Below are 20,188 nucleotides of genomic sequence, written 5' to 3' on the forward strand. Positions count from 1 at the left end.
ATTAAAGATAAAGTTGAGCAATATTCAGGGTCAACATTTTAAACTGTGTCATTTTGTTTTGTAGTCCGATAAATTTCATTAAAAAAATGGCTCTGAGCACTATGGGACTCAACTGCTGAGGTCATAAGTCCCCTAGAACTTAGAACTACTTAAACCTAACTAACCTAAGGACAACACACACATCCATGCCCGAGGCAGGATTCGAACCTGCGACCGTAGCGGTCGCGCGGTTCCAGACTGTAGCGCCAGAACCGCTCGGCCAAATTTCATTGAAAACTGATTGCTTTCTCGCAGATTAATTGTTTGATGTATCGGCTAGGCTGGATTTCACACCGTGTAGCTTGAGCTCCACGTATTTCCGTTCAAAAATAATGTTTCGCATAGTTCTGTTGCCCAGTACTCAGATTTACATAGTTCGACATCAAACATAAGTTTTACACATTTCTCAGATACTAACTTGGCACTTACGAACCCGAGATAAAATATATTAGAAACTTTCACAGTGTCTGGAGGCTTTATCAAGTAGGCGGGACAGCAGATAGGACAAATTCAGAGACGCGCTGCAAGGTCGGATTGTAACAAGTCAGCTTAGCACATGTTGTTGTTGTCTTCAGTCCTGAGACTGGTTTGATGCAGCTCTCCATGCTACTCTATCCTGTGCAAGCTTCTTCATCTCCCAGTACTTACTGCAGCCTACATCCTTCTGAATCCGCTTAGTGTATTCATCTCTTGGTCTACGATTTTTACCCTCCGCGCTGCCCTCCAATACTAAATTAGTGATCCCTCGATGCCTCAGAACATGTCCTACCAATCGATCCCTTCTTCTAGTCAAGTTGTGCCATAAACTCCTCTTCTCCCCAATTCTAGTCAATACCTCCTCATTAGTTATGTGATCTACCCATCTAATCTTCAGCATTCTTCTGTAGCACCACATTTCGAAAGCTTCTATTCTCTTCTTGTCTAAACTATTTATCGTCCACGTTTCACTTCCGTACACCCCATACAAATACTTTCAGAAACGACTTCCTGACATTTAAATCTATACTCGATGGTACAAATTTTTCTTCTTCAGAAACGCTTTCCTTGCCATTGCCAGTCTACATTTTATATCCTCTCTACTTCGACCATCATCAGTTATTTTGCTCCCCAAATAGCAAAACTCCTTTACTACATTAAGTGTCTCATTTCCTAATCTAATTCCCACAGCATCACCCGACTTAATTCGACTACATTCCATTATCCTCGTTTTGCTTTTGTTGATGTTCATCTTATACCTTCCTTTCAAGACACTGTCCATTCCGTTCAACTGCTCTTCCAAGTCCTTTAACCTCAAAACAACAATGAACTATTTATCTACAAGGAGCAAGAAATATTTCATAACATTCATTGATTTCAAAAAATCTTATGACTCAATCGATAGGTACACACTCATCAAAACACTTCGAGAATATGAAATTGATGAAACAACAATCACCATAATCAAAGAAACATTAACAAATACAACATCAAAAGTAAAATTCCAAGGAGAAATTTCACGGCATTTCGAGGTCAAAACCTGCGTCAGACAAGGAGATGCGCTGTCCCCGGTACTCTTCAACTGTGTTCTGGATAAAGTCATAGCAGAATGGAGAAAACTCACGCAAAAACATGGAGTTGAGAAAGTCCAAATTGGAGGGAAGTGCTACAAAGCCATTGAAACCAACTGTTTTGCCTTCGCTGGCGATCTCGCCTGTTTAGCTTACACACAAAAAGACACAATAAAACAAATAGAATTACTTAAAGAAACTGCTGAAAAAGCAGGCTTGCAAATTTCATTTGAAAAGACAGAAATCATTACAAATATCAAAAATCCACCAAAGAAAATAACTACGAAATACGGGAAAATACAGGTATCTAAACATTTTAAATATCTTGGTGAACTAATTCAGCCTGTGGCAAAAGGTCATCCAGCCTGCAGGGCTAGAATACAAAAACTAGAGACAGCAACTCACTACTGCAGACAAATGTATTCAAAAAAATGTATATCCAAAAACATTAAACTCAGACACTACCAGACTGTCATTAGACCGCAGATACTATATGCATCAGAAACACTGGCAAATTTTACATACGCAGAACAGATAGAAAATCGTGAAAGAAGAATTGTGAGGACAATTCTTGGACACAGGAAAATAACAGATGATCAAGGCAAGCCTGTATACAGACTAAAAAGCAACAAAGAAGTGTATACGAAGTGCAGCAAAATTACAGACGCAATTAGAAAAAGAAGATGCTCCTTTTATGCTCACATCATGAGGATGAACCCGAATAGGCTTACAAAACAAATATTTTCGTACATCGCAAATCTAAAAAACTGAATTCATTCACGGGTTTCGGTGCGAAAATTAAGAAGACTTGTGGAACTAAATGGTCTGAAGAGAGAAAAGCCGCCTTCAGCGCAAGAATGAAAGAAGTGTGGACTGAGAGAAAGAAAACTTCCCAGAAGCGCAAGAAATAACTGTTTTCACGGTCTTTAACGGCCAAATTAGTATAATAGTAATAATAATAATAATAATAATAACTAACTAACTAACTTGCTCAAGAAACGATGACCAATTTGGAGAACTCCAGCAGCGAGAGAAGAAGCCCTTATATTTTATATTTTCTTGTACACAAGTGCAATGCGCCTGTCTTTTCTTTCCACGAAATAAGTTTATAACTCGGTCTACAAAGATCTGATCACTGGATAGCTCTCCAAGTAGTGTCTTTTCTATTGTTAACATGCTCAAACACGACAGTCGGGTGTTGGTCATTGAATTCCTTAAATATTTCTTCACTCGTTTAAGAGTACTTATGCTTGCTGTAGTTGCTAGGAGGGTCAAAACCAACATGCAGGAACTTCGTTGTTTCTTCATAAACAGTGTCTAAATCATTGTTGACAATGAGGATCCTTGGAGATTTGTGTTTTTTCTCATCAGCGTTCTTTTCAAGTTGTTCTTGTTTGAAAAAAGGATACTGTTCTATTAACTGAAGCAGTTTCAACTTTGGGAATTCTTTTTGATAGTTCGGAAAAACACTATTCGTTCAAAAGTTCAGCAAACTGAAATTGGGGAAAGTCTTTAAATCTTCTTTCCATCTGAACAATTTGCAAATACAGTATCTTGTAACTTAGTGCCCTCAGAGATGTCTTTTGACTGTCACAGAACGATAAGTTGCCATTCAGACACGGGAAGCCTAACAGACACATCATTGTGGTCCAAAACCACTCGGAAGTGACGTCAAAATGACGTATACGCAAACACGCTGCACACTTGTCGACTGATCGAGATCTGTGGTCGAATCGAGTTAGCGGGAAAAGCGTCTGCTTTGTTCTGCATTGTCATACTGACGGTGCAAGGTTGCTATATCTGACGGTGTATCTTGAGTGGTTGTGTTTTCGCTATCGAGCAAAATGTCTCAGGTGTATGAAAACATCTTTCGTGACGCTGTGAAAGATTTCAGAATTTCGGAGGATTGCCTGATTTCAGGCTATTGTAATTCGTTGGAGGAGGTAATAATAATTTTATGTTAGAATTGGCTGGCAAAAATATGCGCCTTAGAAAATAACTTTTTTCTGCTGCCAGATAAGATTTCATTTTAATAAATTTTATATGTCGCTTTCCGCGATCTGATTCCAATTTTTAAGTGAGTTTTTTTATGTATTATGCAGTTTTTTCTTTGTTTTCGTTGTGAGGTGCTGCATTGTTACATTACCTTTACTGTAACATATACACGTGGAATATTGTAATTAATGATCGGTGTTTAGGAAGTTAATGGCAACTTTGTTTCAAAATTCGCCGTTTGTGAGTTCGTCATCTATGTATTACAGTAAGAGAAACTGAACATTGCAGCAGCTCAAGCGCAAACGTCGTCTCGAGTAAATGGCATAATTTAGAAGACACATAATTGCACTATCAGCTCCAGTGCATGCTGCTGTTTTCTTTGTGCTGGCACTGAGCTGAATTTCATTGAGGTACTGAATTCAGAGATTAGCTAGAAAACTGTCTATGCAGGGATATGGAGCTCTGTAATTCAAATGACTGTAAGATCCTTAGTTTCTCACCAAAGTTTCAGCAAGGTCAGTGACATCAACTATGAAACAACTTTTTTCATCAATAGCACTGTAATGAATGCCACTTTATGCAAATGTTGCAACATGACCACATTTGGCCTCCCTACTGAATTCTGAGCAAAGGTGTATTGTTGATGGATGCTGAGTGAGAGCTTTTTGTTCAGGATACCATTGCTCAGTAATAACTGTCCGCTTAATTAATACATGTTACGATGTTTCAATTATTACCACTGCTTAGGTGGCTGCTTAAGTATGTATGTGTGGATAATGTTGGAACTCTATTGGGATTCCTGGATTATATTGGTAGATAGAGTCTGTCAGGATCTAAAATTTTCTCAGCACCACACTGAAATTTTGATGATAATGTAAGCTGTTTTAGTCTTTAGAAATACTTGGTGATTATGGGTCCTCATAGGGTATAGAACATTATGACACTTTGAAGCCCTCAAAGTTAAACTTCTCTTACAGGTGTTCTTTTACATCTACACTCTTCTTATTGCCCTGCTAGATTTTATTTTAATTTCTTCTATTGATCTGGTTTTTACGGGAGATAATGATGATGGGAGTGAGTTATTAAGTCATTTATTTATTTTTCTTAGTTTTTCGTCTCACAACATAGGACTTGGGATGAGGCAAAATGTCTTCTGGATACATTATCTCAGTTCTTCTACTGGATAGTGTTGACTTCTCGAGGAGGAGAAATGTTGAGGTCTGCATCTATAACCTTGTCAGGAATACCAATAGTAGAAATAGATGGCAAATTATTTTTAAATTTGGAGTGTATCAGTCAAATAAGCCTTAAAAGTGCTGTATTATTTCTGTTGGTGATAAGGAGGAATTCTGGCTAACCAGCCCAGATCGTGATTGATTTTGCTCTATTTGTCATTAGATAATTTCTTGTATCATACAATAACTTAAGTAAGACTTCAAGACAAGAAGTCATAGCTTATGGCTTGTATGATGTGGCAGAGTATGCAAAATTATGCTGTTTTTTTCATATGATGATTATGCAGAATCATAAGTTGTGGTCCTTGAGGGGAGTGTCTCATGTACGTAATGGAAGTTTCATGAATTCTGTGAGCAGTTCGTCGTATCTTGCTCTCTTTCCCAGGTCTTTGTCACAGATTTCAATCCCTTTGCAAATTAATGTGCGAAGATGCTTGCAGATTTTGTGATTAAGCTTAATGGATGTTGTATTGAAGTAATGTAGTCAGAGGTCTTTCTTTCACTTTTGTTAAGAGTTTGACAGCCGAAAACTGATATTTTTCAATTGTAGGAGAGAAATCATTTTGTAATTTTTACAAAAACTTTTTCATGGATGTATTAACCAGTTTCAACTTTTGTACTGGATAGTTTTGATTGGTGATTCTTATTCTTAGTATATACAACCTGGAATTCATAGTATGCTTAATAAAGCTTTTGTTGACATAAGGCAAGGCGTGCTTGAAATGAGGTTAACTGAAGCACTGATCAGTTAACCCCAAAACTAGGTCATTAAACTTCATGTGCACTTGGAAAATATTTTTCATCATCATAATCACAACTGAAAGAACATTTTATGATCACAATTTTAACTGAAGTCAACAGTAACATAATTTGTGGTCAGTGAATAACAATGGAATAAAAGCAAAAGAGCAAACAAACGAACTCCCAATTTTGTTAACTCATCCATGATTAATAACATAACACTTACTTACTTTAGCTGTCAAAAACATCAGATGTGATGAAAGGCTGTGTACATTAAATAACTGAATTTTGTAAAGCCTAAAATTTCCCTCTTCATTCATGTTTCCCAGTTAACCTTAAGTGTAGTTACCCTCAGTTTATGCTACTGGTCACTTTATTCTCAGGTGGAAACACTTCTCAATCAGCTGAAAACTGTGGGGTTTTCATACTGCGTGAGAAGTAGTCGTTTTAAAGAGCCTTCTTCAGATGTTATGAAAAGTAATTGAACTGCTGCATTAATTACTTTCTGTGGTTTACCATTTTAGTTCATATATGTATACTTGAAGGAAGAACTTAGTTTGCTGGAATTAGGGATAGTATATATAGGCTACTTTAAATGGACATTTCTTTCTAAGCTGCACTAACAATTGATGGAATTGACTGTTTTTGTTATTGTTAATAGTTGTTGTGATATGCAAGGCAGAATTGTATTAATTATTTTCCTCTGTGTTGACTTGTTTGTCATTTATCCATTTTCACAGCCATACACTCAGTAATTTTTACACACTTGCATTTGATAATAGGCTGATTAAAATTATTAGTTGGTTGACAATTCCTGTCGGAGCTGGTTTCCTCCAGAGTGCTGAATGCGTCAGGTCCAAACTATCTCTGTTCGCCATTTCCTGACTGCCACAACAGCTGATCAATCCACTTCCATTTTCTTGTCTGACTTCCTTTCTTGATGTGTTTGAACACCATGCAATCATTTGCTGCCTTCACCAAGATTGGCCTTAAACAACATTTTCAGACAGTAGGCATAACTATGTATCCTTACAATATCTTTATGGTGCTAGAGCTAGCTTTCACATCGTAACATAATGTGAAAGGCTGATCTGGTTGAAGGTAGCACATGATCGTTGGGACCAAATAATCTTACATTAGTGTAATGTAGAGTGGTGGCATAGTGCAATGGATAAGAAACATTCCTGATCCATATAAACTTGTGGATTTGAGTCTTGACAGATTCTTTCATATTTTTTATACCAAAATTACTTCATTATTTTTATTTAGTTAATAGGTTTGGATGCAGTTTTATTTCTAACACTCTGCTGTGTCATTTTCGACATTGTATTTACTTTTTAATTCCTTATATTTCTTCTTCATATCATTATTTCATTTGAAATCAGCTTGTCACCTATAACCTGTAACTGAATACAAACCAGGACTGCTCATTAGTTGGTAATTTGGCAGTCCATGCAGCTTGTGTGAGGACAGTTTCAGGTGCCATAATTAATGAAAGGAAGAAATTAGTTTGCTTTTAGCATTGAAATACAATTTTTTTTTTGTCTTGAGTTTGCCTATAGAGAATAGCTTCAGCTAGTTTCCTGCCACATGCTTAGTGTTCGATATTTCACCATCAAGCCAGGCCAGGCAACAGCATTAGGTGTGAGGCTCTGCTGCGACTGCCCGTAGTCAGTGTATTAATTGTTGTGAACAAAGTATGATTAACAGTTCTTCTGTAGAATGCTGACAGCCATTTTCTAGGATATATTGCACATCATGTTATGGTTAGGTTATCAAATGAGTTTAAATTCTGGGCTATAAAATGTCGTATCTGCCACAGCTATGCCATTGGTCACTCCAAAACCAGTTGTCAGCAGAGCATGTCATATTCATGTTATTTCATAATGGCCACTTCCAACACTGCACAGAGTTACATGTATACGTCTCCCATCCTTTCGTAATCCCAACCTGTGCTCTGCCTCTACTGAGCTAAACCTACTTTTTTTAACATGAAAATTAAATTGAACAGCACTTGCTGAGTGACCTGCTCTGTTTGTTGCCTATAATACAGCAGCAGCCGGTGTGCTAACACTTTGTCAACAAGTGACAGATGCCAACTAACAAATAATTTTAATGAATCTATACTGCTGTGTTCATGGTGAATGGTTTCTATGGTTTTCGATAATTGTGGTGTTGATATGTAAAGCAGTAGTCAGCTCATTGAACCTATTGACAGGCATGTTTAGCTTTATTGTCTTCCTAGTTAAGTTTATTTTTTGTAATTCCACATTTATAGTAATTACATTTTTCTACAGAAGTGTTCTTCACATCTCCTTTGTTTACAAAGAATATTAATTCCACATTTATTGGAACCACAATAAAACACTTCAGTTGCCCGAAATCAGTATGGTATCCTCATTGCACATGGCAGACAGTTCCATTTCTTTGCTAGATACAATAGGTGTGACATCCTGTAAAATTTTGCTCCATTACTATGTAAAGTAGATAGACAATCTGCTTCCATCAGTTCAGAACTTTGACAATACCTGTCAAATGAATGAAATGTTTTCTCACATTGTATTTAGTTAATTAACAATAACATTTGTGAATTATTTAACAATAACAATGTTTTTTTGTCTGTGAGAAATATATTAACTGTTCCAGGTAAAACAAAGCATTTCTTCAAGCAAATGCAGGGACATGTCCCTATCCCCTTTTTTGGTTGTGCATTTGCAGTGGAGAGTGTGTGGTCGAGGCACTGTGTTTTGGGGCCAAAATACTATAAAAGTAAAGAGTCTAGTGTACCTGAGCACTTGGTAATATCATGCTGTGTTAAGATATACTTACTTTCCATAAAACAAGTTCGTTACAGGGAAAGTTTATTAAATAAATTTTATAGTAGTTCTTTACCCTCTTTAGGAAGACCATGTGACTCCTCGTAAGAGATTGAGGGTCATGGATACTAGAAAATCCAACTGCCCAGCAACTTTAAATATGAAGTGTATAAGGGTGTATCCTGATTACAGTATGCACTCAGCAAATGAACACAGGGATACCAAGGCAAAAGTAAGTATCTAGTTTGGGTTCTGCTTGGAGAAAATTTTACATGATCAGTTGACAGTATACTTTAAAATCTGTTGTTTTTAATGCTCTTAATTAAATAATTGATACATTTTTGTCTTACAGGTTCTTGCAAGTCTACAGAAAGATTTGGCATTGCCATGCCCGCCTAAGAGCTATCTACGTTATTATTTGACTGCTTCCCCAGCAAGTGCACACACACATGCTACTGAAAGTGTTGAAGCAAGTGGGTACATACATCCTTCACTTGTAAAGGAAATCAAAAACTTGGTAGTCAGTGGCATGACATCTCTCAAAGTCATTAAGTTGGCTCTAGACAGATTTGTTGAAATCAATTTCACTGGGACACACATACCAGGTCAAATGAATACTACCTTTTACCCCACAGAGAAAACTATTTACAGTCACATTTATCGGACCCTTTATGGTACAAATAAAGTATTGTTTGACGAGACTAGACTGCAGAATCAGGTTGATGAGTGGCACAAAGACTTGAGCAATCACATGATTTATTATAGACATTGTACGGGAGCCAATGGAGAAGTGAAACCATTACTTTTTTGCTATCAGAGCAGTTGGCAGAGAGATCTTTTGAAGAAGTATGGGGGCAGTTGTTTGTTAGATGCAGCATACAAAACATCATCATATGATATTTCTTTATTTTTTATAGCTGTGAAGAGTAATGTGGACTATTTGGTTGTTGGGGTGTTTTTTTTTCCCCCCCATTCAGATTGAAAATGCAAGATCCATTCATGAAGCACTAGACATTTTCAAGGACTGGAACAAGGATTGGAATCCCCTCTATTGGGTTACTGATTTCTCGGAGTCAGAGATAAATGCAATTGAGCAAGCATTCCCTCAGACGAAAGTTTACTTGTGCCTTTTCCATCGAAAACAGGCATGGGGAAGATGGTTGAAAAAAAAGGATAATCTACGTGTACCAAATGACATGAAGACATTTCTGGATATGTGGCAAGAAATTTCAGAATCACCAACAGAGAGAGAATTTAGAGATCGCGTAGAAGAGTTGCGAACGCATGAGGTTTCTCGGAGAAAAGAGCGTGCATGGCCATACTTTCAACAGCAATGGCTAACGGTATGTGAAAGATGGGTGAAAGCGTATGAGGACAAGGGCAGATTTGCAACTATTGACACTACAAATGGAGTTGAAGCAATGAACAAGGTTGTAAAACATTTTTTTCCTTAAACACAATTCAGACAGGACTTTAACTGGGGTTACTAAGGTTATAATAAACCAGTTTCTTCCAAGCCTAATTAGAAAGTACTGTCTGCAGAATTCTGCCATCAAAGCTTATAACAAAGATGTTCCACTGTTTTTGCATAAAAAAACAAACAAGTTTGTGAAACATGTCATGCAGCGATATGCATCAGCAAAAGTTGAGTTAACTGCAAGATCAGTGAGTAGGAGATTGGATGGTTCATTTTGTGTGGAGAGTGCAAAGTCCAAAAACTGTAATTATGTTGTAAACTTTGATATACCAGATTGCACATGTGAAGATTTTCGGAGATATAAATACCCATGCAAGCATTTCTGTGCAATCTTTATTTTTTTACCCAGAGTGGGGTTTTGATAAAATGCCAGAAAGTTATAAGACTAGTCCATTAATCTGTCTTGATGAAATGTATGGGGTGGGCTTTAGAAGTGGCTCTTCAGTAATTTCATATGAAGGCAGTAGTAGTGACGAAGCTGTTGAGGAGGCAGTTGAAGCAGCTGAGGAGGCTGTCGAGGTTGAGGAGGCTGTCGAGGCAGCAAATACAGATGGTGTTGTTCAAACCCAGAATATTCCTTTGCAGCAGTTTGAAGCAAGGGAGCTGTGTAAACAGATTTATAATCTCACATACAACTGCAGCAAGAGTGAAACATTACAAAAAGTACTTGAATCACTGAGCAACTGTGTGCAAGATTTGCAATTAGCAAATCTTGAAGTTGGTGGTCTCCCATTAGCAGTGCCATCAACTTCCAAACAATAGCGAAGAACGATGCCAAAGGCCTTACAAGATCTGTCTTAAATACATTATAACTTCCCATTTGAAGGGTAAGAAATGACTGTTTATTTGAATTTTAGATAGCTCTTTGTCTATGTAAAATACAAATAAGCTCTGTCATTTCTGATCCTCGAGATGGAATGCTATGAGGTCTTTATGTTGGTCTCTGCTTTTAAACTTTGTTGCACATTTGAATTTCGAAGTAACAATAGATAAAATATTATAAAAAGGATAGTTGCTACATTTGTGTGTGTGTTTGTGAGTGGGCGAGTGTGCGCGCGCGCTTTTGAAAAGGCCCTTGTTGCCCGAAAGATAAGTCCGACAGTCTTTTTGTTGTGCCTTTCTGTGACTCAGCATCTTCACCATTTGGTGAGCAGCAACAACTATCCTTTTCATAATATTGTTACATTCCATCCTGGATTTTTCGTTGTTCATCAGAGAAAAGATTTTTCTGAGGAATTAAACTAGATGGTAGTGTAGAACTTGCAAACTTTTTAAAATATGAAGTAAAAGATTTTAACTTTAAATTAGGTTAATTCAAATATGGGACAATGTTGAGAATTGAAAAGGTGGAAAAAATAAATAAGATATATCTTAGTGGCATTGAGATGTCGTATGACTGATGGAGGAAAGATTTTGCATTTCTTTTTCCAAGTAAGAATGCACTTGCTCTCACTTGCTTCTAAACATGTCTAGTGATTCACGTGAAACAGAGAAAAAGATAGACTGCCCTGTTAATGAACATGAGATTGCCCAGTATCACTCTGACAGAAGAGTATGGTGTTTCCTTGATATGGTATCTGGTCAGCAATGTCATTGGGACCAAATGAAGTAAGTATTGACTTTTTTTATTTGCTTTGGAAGCTTAATGTGTATCAGTTACCTACATATTGGATATCTACCACCCTGGTTCTAATGTTCTTAATAACTTTGCAGAGTTACTGCAGATACCACACAGAAGCAATTACTGTTACTGGAATACCAGTAATGTTTACCAAAAGAAGTGAGTACTAAATTTTGGAATTGTGCCTTGAAAACATGTGTATCAGTTGTCTTCATGTTGCATAACTCAATTACTTGTTGTTCATTTATTTGTTAGGTTCAGTTATGATGGATTTCTGGCCTTCAGTCCATGGGAAAATTCACACCAGATTGCATCAAGACTGTTATATTCCAAGGATATCTTGGAAGATTGATAGCATTCCTGAAGGAAAACAATCCATATAGTATTTCACGTGTGTATCAAACTGCCATTTGTTGTGGCACATAAATGTTTGCAATTTGATTGTAATTTTCGAACAGTTTCTCAACAATCCAAGAATTTCTTGTAATGAGAAGTAGACATTGTTGCTTGGGTAAAGGAAATACAAATCACGGTCAATATAACTACCTTATTAACTTTCCACAGAGAAATATTTTTCACTACTGCTACTTAAAAATTCAAATGTGTGACAAAGTTTGCTTACAGAACTTGGCATAAAGATCTCCCTTATTTGTATTTTTTAGGTAGCTCTTATTGTTTGATCCTTCAAATGGAATGCTATGACCTCCATGTGATCTATTCCTTAGTAGTTAATTATCCATTAAGGCACAAATATATGAACATTACAATGAGAGGGGTCTTTATGCCAGGCCCTGTAAAAGTAATGGCATCTTACTTAATATTATTGTTGGGAATTTGATGGCACAGCTGTGGGGAGACCACAAATTTCAGGGTTTGCTAACTGCAAATCTGGCACACAGTTGCTGAGAGATTCAAGTACTTTTCATAATGTTTCACTGTTGATACAGTTGTATGTGAGATGATAAACCTGTTTGAACACCACCTTCACTTCAAATTGCTGCAAAGAAATGGTTAAGGTATCAGTGTGATGCTCTATATGTGTTTCCTCAACTGTGTCCTCATTGCTACTGTCTTCATGTGAAATTACTGCAGACACACTTCTGAAACCAAACCTGTACATCTTGTGAAGACAGATTAATGGGCTATTCCTGCATCTTTCTGGTATTTTATCAAAACCCCACTCTGGATAGAAAATAAAGATTGCACAGAAATGCTTGCATGGGTATTTATATATCTCAAAATCTTCACATGCGCAGTTTGGTAGAGCAAAGCTTACAACATAATTAGTCTTTGAACATTGTACTCTCCATATAAAACATTGTCCAACTTCACATTCACTAATCTTGCAGTTAATTCAACTTTCCCTGGTGCGTATCACTGCATGACATGTTTCACAAACTTGCTTTTTAAAAAAAAAAAAAAAAAAAAAAAAAAATGAAAAAACAGTGGAACATGCCTGTTATGATTTGATGGCAGAATTCTGCAGACAGTACTTTCTAATTAGGCTTGGAAGAAATTGATTTCTTATATCCCTAGTAGCCCCATTGAAGGTCCCATCTGTGTTCGATTTTAGGAAAAAAAATGTTTACAATCTTGTTCATGGCGTCAACTCCACTTGTAATGTCAATGGTATCAAAATTGCCCTTGTCCTCATAAGCTTCCACTCACTTTTCATGTATCAATAGCCACTGCTGTTAAACGTACAGTGATGCATATTCGTTTCTCTGAGAAGCCTCACTATCTCTTCTGTATGATCTGTAAATTCTCTGTTGGTGATTCTGAAATTTCTTGCCACATGCCCAGAAATCTCTTCATGTCATTTGGTATTTATTCAGCCATCTTCCTCAAACCTGTTTGACTGAAAAGGCACAAGTAAACTTTTGTCTGAGGATATGCTTGATCAGTTGCGTTTGTCTCAGACTATAAGAAATCAGTAACCCAGTAGGTGGGATTCCAATCCTTGAAAATGGCTAGTGCTTCATGAATGGATCTCGCATTTTCAACTTGAATGAAAAAGAAAACCAAATAACCCACATTACTCTTTACAGCTATAAAAAAATAAAGGCATATCATGTGTTGTTGTTTTGTATGTTGCATATAACAACTATTCCTGTACTTCTTCAAAAGATCTCTTTGCTAACAGCTCTGATAGAAAAAAGTGATGGTTTCACTCCTCCATTGGCACCCATACCAAGTTTGTAATAAATCATGTGATTGCTTTATTCCTTGTGCCACTCGTCAGCATGATTCTGCAATGTAGTCTCGTCAAACAATGCTTTATTTGTACATTACAAGGTCCAATATGTGTGAATATAATTTTTTTCAGTGGGGTAAAATGTAGTATTCATTAGACCTGGTATGTGTGTCCCAGTGAAATTATCAATAAATGTATCTAGAGCCAAATTATTGGCTGTATGATGTCATTCCATCGTGCACCTGAATTTGTATTTCCTTTACAAGCTATTGTTAGCATGTGTGTGTGCGCTGATTTGTTGGAGAAGCAGAGAGATAGTGTGTCAGCTATCTTTGAGACAGTTAAAGGAGGTGCTTTAGAAATGAGTGTCCTGATTGATATGAAAAACAGTTTTCAAATTTTCTGTACAAACTATAAACAGTTCCTCAGTTGGTGATTGTGGAAGAGATTGCCATAGCCACAGTATTGATCCACTGTCAGGTGGTAAACCTAGGATTTCCTTCCAGTATGAGCCAAGTGAAGTAAAACTGTGGTTGGAGAAATGTTTTATATTCTTAAACTGAGTATTTGTAAGCCATTATGGTGGATTGCAGTTCATGTGTCAACACTTAAAAATGTTTAGTTCTTCACTGATGACACTTGATACAATTTCAATTTTTAAGGCTATTCTGTGTGAAGTTAAATTTTGAATTATCCATTTAAGCTTATTTTTTGCTGGGTGGCAGATGGATTTATGTTCATGTAATATTTTTAACATTGATTGTAGTAAGGTGTAATAATATGTAAATTCCCAATAAAATAGATTGCTATTTATATTTTTTGTTTCTGTATAATAATTCTGTAGCTTGGTGACCTGAGTTGTGTGTGTGTGTGTGTGTGTGTGTGTGTGTAAGATATTATCATTTCATGGGAAATGTGGCAATAACAGATCAGAAATTGTGTGCAGAATATACCTAATTATCAACACCTGTAAGCAGCTAAAGGTCTGGATTTCATTATAATTTCATTCTTAGAGAGCTGCAAGATCACCAATGGTATCTGTACAGATACCAGCTTCATATAAATTAGTAAGGTTTTTACTGACTATTATTCACCAAAGCCGACAAAACAGGCTGCATTCAGTAGTAGTACTACATAATGGTGATACTTCAGTACAACTTTGAACCCTTTAAGTGGTTTAGATCAGCAGGAGCAAAGTATATTCTTCAAGGTATGTTTCACAGGCAACTAAGAAACCTTTGCCTTGAATGTCATGTGATTTTGCACTCTGCTGCTGTTTTCCTTTTAGATTTATTAAATTTCTTAAAGAGGCTTCTGTTACAAACACTAGCAATCCACATAGGTAACGTGTGACATATTCCTTATGTATCACAACCTTATTTCAGTTTCACTCTGTTGTTGCTGGTAACTGTTATGATGGAAGAGTTGATTTGTGCCACATTAAGGAAGATTAAGAAAAAAGTCATTTATAAACTCGTGAAAAGGAGGCAGGGTTCCCCAAAAGTATAAAGGTTGCCATAAGCAGTCACTTTTGTTGGATTAAGTTATTTCCATATCCTTTCTGGATATTTCAGCCAGCTGCATCCTATTGTAGAGATAGACTAACCAAGAACCTTAGTGTTATATGAACAGAGCAGAAAAAACTTTATTAAATACACAAAGGACTGGTAACTACCTTCATGTATGGACCACTTTCCAAAAAATACACTGTGTCAAGGCATTCAGATTGTACATATTCTTTCTGAGTATTTTTATTGTAGCAGGAAGAATGGGGATTGTTTAACTTACCTTTAACCTAAGGTACATTAGATTGTGTATAAAATTCATCAAAAGAGTAAATACGGGCTCTTACTTAAACTGTTTACTATAACAAGAGAAATTAGAGTACAATATTATAAGAGACAGATGAAGACTAGGTGGGAGATAGACTAAGAGAATAATTTCACATGGTGATGGAAAGACCTACACCCAAACAAGGCACCTGGAGTAGACATTCCCTCACATTTGTGGAGATCCTTCAGACAGACAGCCAAGTCGAACTATTTCATGTGGTATGCAAGATAAGAGACAAGTGAAAAACCTTCACGTTTCAGAAGGAAGTAATCATTCCTATTCCAAGAAAACCAGGCACTGAAAGTTGGAAATATTACAGAACTATCAGTGTGGCAAGTCATGGTTGTAGTTTGACACAAATTAAGTAAAGAATAGTGGACAAACTGGTAGGTGCCAACTGACCTCAGGAAACATTACTTTGGTATCTGGGAAAAAGTAGCAACACATGAGGCAGTATTGGTCCTACGAAAAATCTTACAAGAGGATATAGAGAAAGCTTTTGACACTGTTAGCTGGACTATACGCTAGGAAATTCTGAAGGTAGCAAGGATAAAATACAAAGACTAAAATTTGGACACTGATGTAACAGTATGTGTAAAGACATGAAAAGTGTGCAGTCCTTGGGAAGGGAGTGAGACCGGGAGTGAAGTATTGTAGAAGGTGAAACCACGACTTGCAGATGTATGTTTAAAGGGGTGTTGTTCCTGTTGCAGAGGAATTAATTTAGTGTACAATCCTTACTGTGATTTGTATTACCAATGTTTTGAGGGGAATGGAAATATTAAAGTAACGGTATACAAATTCAGCAAAGGTTTTTAACTAATGAGTATCATCTTCAAGCTCTGATTCAACATGCATTTAAAATGCTTGGCTGTATATCATGGCACTGTCTGTAGCTCTTGCCAGTTCATTACACACAATTCGAAGATTCAACAGTGGAACGAAAGACCTGACATAAAAGTAGTGTTCATTGAGCGATTGGATATGACAATTGTTCTATCCTGACAATATTTTACATATAAATTATAGCCATAAGAGTTGATTATCAATTGAATTGGGTGTACACAGGTATGATCAACATAATAAACCCATAATAAATATCACTGGTATCTTTAAGTACTCATCTTAGCAACTGAAACGGCTACACATCTATGCTGATAACTGAAGCCATGTCTTAACATCCTCAGATGTATTTTACTACATTACATTCAGTTCTCATTCTATAGACCCAAAAATGAGATGGGTTTCTTGGCTATGGAATATGTCAAAGTACAACATAAAAAACAAAGACCATCTGAATATAACACTTCCCTGATCACATGTCAGGATACTTTAAAGATATGTGAATACATAACAGATAAACTGGGACTGCCAACGTTTACAGAATTAATACACTCAGAATGAAACAGTTATGAACTTTTAACAAATTTATCATACACACAACACCTAATCTTAACTGTTGTAAAACCAAATCCAAGACATTTTTACTTAAGCTGGTCTAACAGTCCCTGTTAAGATATTCATTTATAGAGGAGCTGCCTGCCTAAAAATCTTTCAAACTCTGTTTAAACTGTGCTGTTTCTGAAACAAACTTTTTAATGGTAGCTGGCAATTTATTGAAAATGTGTGTTCCCGTAAATTGGACTCCTCTTTGGACCAAGGTAAGCAATTTTAGGTCTTATTGTTCCTAGTATTTTACTATGTGCTGAGCTATTGTCTGGAAATAAACGTTATTTGCAACCAATTTCTTTAAGGGATAAATATACTGAAGCATTGGTTAGAATACCCACTTCCTTGCTCAGATTTGTACATGATTATATGGAATTTACAACACAATTGAGTCTTATTACATGCTTCTGCAGTCTAAAAACTTTTGCTCGGTTTGACGAGGTACCTCAAAATATGAAAGCAAATGAAGTAAGCAAGTTTTTTTTTCTATCTCCTACATCTGACATCATTCCCATTGCAAATACAAACTTGTTTAGGTGCTTCAGCAATTTTGTGGTACACACCCTTCCCAACTGAATTTATTACTGAGTTGTAACCCGAGAAATTTAACACTGTCAACTGCTTCTATCTGCATGTCTTCGTACATTATACACATCCTGGAAACAAATTTCTTACAGGTTCTTATCTGCATATAGTGGGTCTTTCCAAAAGTTTAATGACAGTAAATTACTTCTAAACCATTTATTGTAAGTGAAAATTTGATAAGTAGCAATTTCTAAATCTGTACTTGACTTGCTATTTGTTACAATGTTTGTGTCATGTGCCAACAAAACAAACTTAGCATCTGGCAATTTAACAGATGAGGTCATTACTGTAGACAGGAATAAACAACAGATTCAAGATGGAACCTTGAGGAGCACCACATGTAATTACTTCCCAATCAGACTAAGACTATTTGCTTACTCTGCATGTATTTGCAGTGACACCCTTGTTTCCTTTTAGTTAGGTCAGACTCTAACCATTTTGCAGCACTGCCAGTGACATCACAATATTCTAATTCTCTTGAGAGAAAGCTGTGATTCATAGTCAAGGGCTTTTGACAGGTCACAGAGAATGCCAGTAGCCTCTGACTTGTTTTCTTATGAATTATTCCCACTGTATGTGCAAATACCCTTCTCTATACCAGTAAGCATAAGGAACCCAAACTGTGACTTGGATGATATATTGTTTGCAGTCGGATGCTTAAGAAGATGCTTAGACACAACCTTTTCAAATATTTTTGAAGACGGCAGCAAAAGTGAAAATGATCAATAATTTGATAGTATCTCTTTAACGCTCTTCTTGTACAGAGGCTTAACTTAGGCATATTTTAGCCAGCCTGGAAATGTTCCACTGATAAGAGATTGATTACACAAATAATTTGAGGTACAACTCAACTCACATGAATACACTTTGAAAAACTTCACTAGAATACTTTAAGGATTTTATGATGGATGCTGCTACTTAGGGAGAAGTGAGTGTCATTTCCATTTTACTGAAGTTATTTGTAGGGAGTGGTCTCAGATGTTCAATTGCACTGTTACTGTGATACTGGAGGGGTGCAGAACTAATTTTTATATGCTCTCACAGTAAGAATGGTTACAAGAATGCTTTATGGAAAGCTTCATAGCGTTCTGTTGTTTGTAAATTTTTAGTAAAATTTTCCAAAACTGAAGTCACAGCCACATGAGAAGAAAGTCCACATGACCTGGATTCATATACAAAATGAAATATTTCATTCAGCTATGAATTGTGCATAGTTAAATTGCCAGGAAAGTGGAAATAATGTGAAAGGTTTAAGACAACACTCTTTGTAACACAGCCTGTCATTCACTCTTCTTTCTTGCTGAGTGAGCTATGCACCCCATAGCAAACTGCCTTGTTTCTTATGCAGTCAAGTTATTTACCCATTCTCCTTAAATCATATATAGTTTTTGTGTGACACTGCATGGCACAACACACAAGTATTCTTACTAATTTAACTGTGGTATAATGAACACAGGAAGTAGTTTTTTAAAGAATTTTATGTTGCCCTTGGAGGTTTCTTTCATGATCCTTTGAGGCCGCTTTTGCATGATCAAAATTCATTTGTATGATCATAGAAACTATTATTAATATAAAAGATTGGCTGTCCTATGTATAGCCAAACAACTACCCCTTAAATGTATAACAAAGCCTGCTTCTTCTGAAAAGTTGTTTTCACAATTAACTGAGAAGACGGCAAAAGGCATTAACTTCCTGTGAGGCATAATTTAGAAAACATATATATATTTTTTTAACACAAGTAACAGCTGTTGGTAAACCAATATTTCATTATAACTGCACTGGAATCTTACGTATCCCAGGAAACGAAAATTTATAGCCTTATCACGACACTATTCTTGTTTGTTTTTTCCCCCAGTATGAGCTGCGTACTCGACAACAAATGCTATTTCTCGTAAGCAATGGCAATGTTTAGCTTCTCTCAACGGTTATACATGATGGTTTATGGAATGTGTAACGGAAATACTGCATTTATTATTTAGGTGTATAACATTTTATGCTACCTATTTGGTCCTCGACAGAATAAGCAAATCAATCACAGCCAGACACGTACCCAAGGTTGCGACGTTTTAACATACACTCCAGTGTGGTCCGAAAACTTTCACGTAACTCGACTCGACCACGGATCTCGATACTCGACAAGTGTGCAGCGCGTTTGCTTATACGTCATTTTGACGTCACTTCCGAGTGGTTTTGGACCACAATGATGTGTCTGTTAGGCTTCCCTTCAGACACAATCTGCATTTAATGCATTCATCAACAAATGTTACCCTTCTTGATTGTCGTATGTTTCTCAAAACAGTACTTATTTCATAATGGCAAGCAGTTATACGGACAGCTTTTGACTGAAGAACATTAAAGAGATGATCAACATAAACAAAGCACGCTCGGTAGAAGCAAAGCAAGTAGACAGTGGTAGGATCATCCGTCGTTTCATTCCCACAGCACAGCTCAAAGATTCTGGGTCCCTCTGAGAGTTTGTATCATCAATTATATAATTAAAAACACTATACAGCTCTGATAAATGACTAGATATTGTTCAAACTAACCTGGAACGAAAGTTCCAGCGAGTATTTCTTGCATGTGACAGTTTAAATCCTTTCTTAATTTGCAATACAGTTCGTATTGATGATTTGCTGAAAAACGAATGGAATGCAGT

General features: G+C 36.5%; 1 protein-coding gene and 1 long non-coding RNA gene across 5 annotated transcripts in view; one reads left to right on the forward strand and one right to left on the reverse strand.

Annotated features, from left to right (window-relative positions):
• Window positions 1-19,753, reverse strand: part of LOC126210284 (uncharacterized) — a 215,729-nt gene extending 195,976 nt beyond the window's left edge. For all 3 annotated transcript variants that reach the window (XR_007540637.1, XR_007540638.1, XR_007540639.1), the window contains exon 1: window positions 19,583-19,753. This is a non-coding gene — a long non-coding RNA (uncharacterized LOC126210284). The remainder of the gene's footprint in view (window positions 1-19,582) is intronic.
• LOC126210283 (uncharacterized) lies at window positions 3,401-14,450 on the forward strand. 2 transcript variants are annotated; one of them, XM_049939479.1, is made up of 7 exons: window positions 3,401-3,529; window positions 5,941-6,034; window positions 8,204-8,355; window positions 8,459-8,605; window positions 8,726-11,458; window positions 11,564-11,630; window positions 11,727-14,450. In XM_049939479.1, exons 1-5 carry the CDS (start codon window positions 3,431-3,433, stop codon window positions 9,353-9,355), a joined length of 1,122 nt encoding a protein of 373 aa, XP_049795436.1. In that variant the 5' UTR covers window positions 3,401-3,430; the 3' UTR covers window positions 9,356-11,458; window positions 11,564-11,630; window positions 11,727-14,450. The 2 variants fall into 2 exon arrangements, with proteins under 2 accessions (XP_049795436.1, XP_049795437.1); XM_049939480.1 differs by lacking the exon at window positions 5,941-6,034.
• Window positions 19,754-20,188: the final 435 nt, after the last annotated feature.

The sequence above is a fragment of the Schistocerca nitens genome, chromosome 10 (assembly GCF_023898315.1).
Source record: "Schistocerca nitens isolate TAMUIC-IGC-003100 chromosome 10, iqSchNite1.1, whole genome shotgun sequence".
NCBI classification, from domain to species: Eukaryota; Metazoa; Arthropoda; class Insecta; order Orthoptera; family Acrididae; genus Schistocerca; species Schistocerca nitens.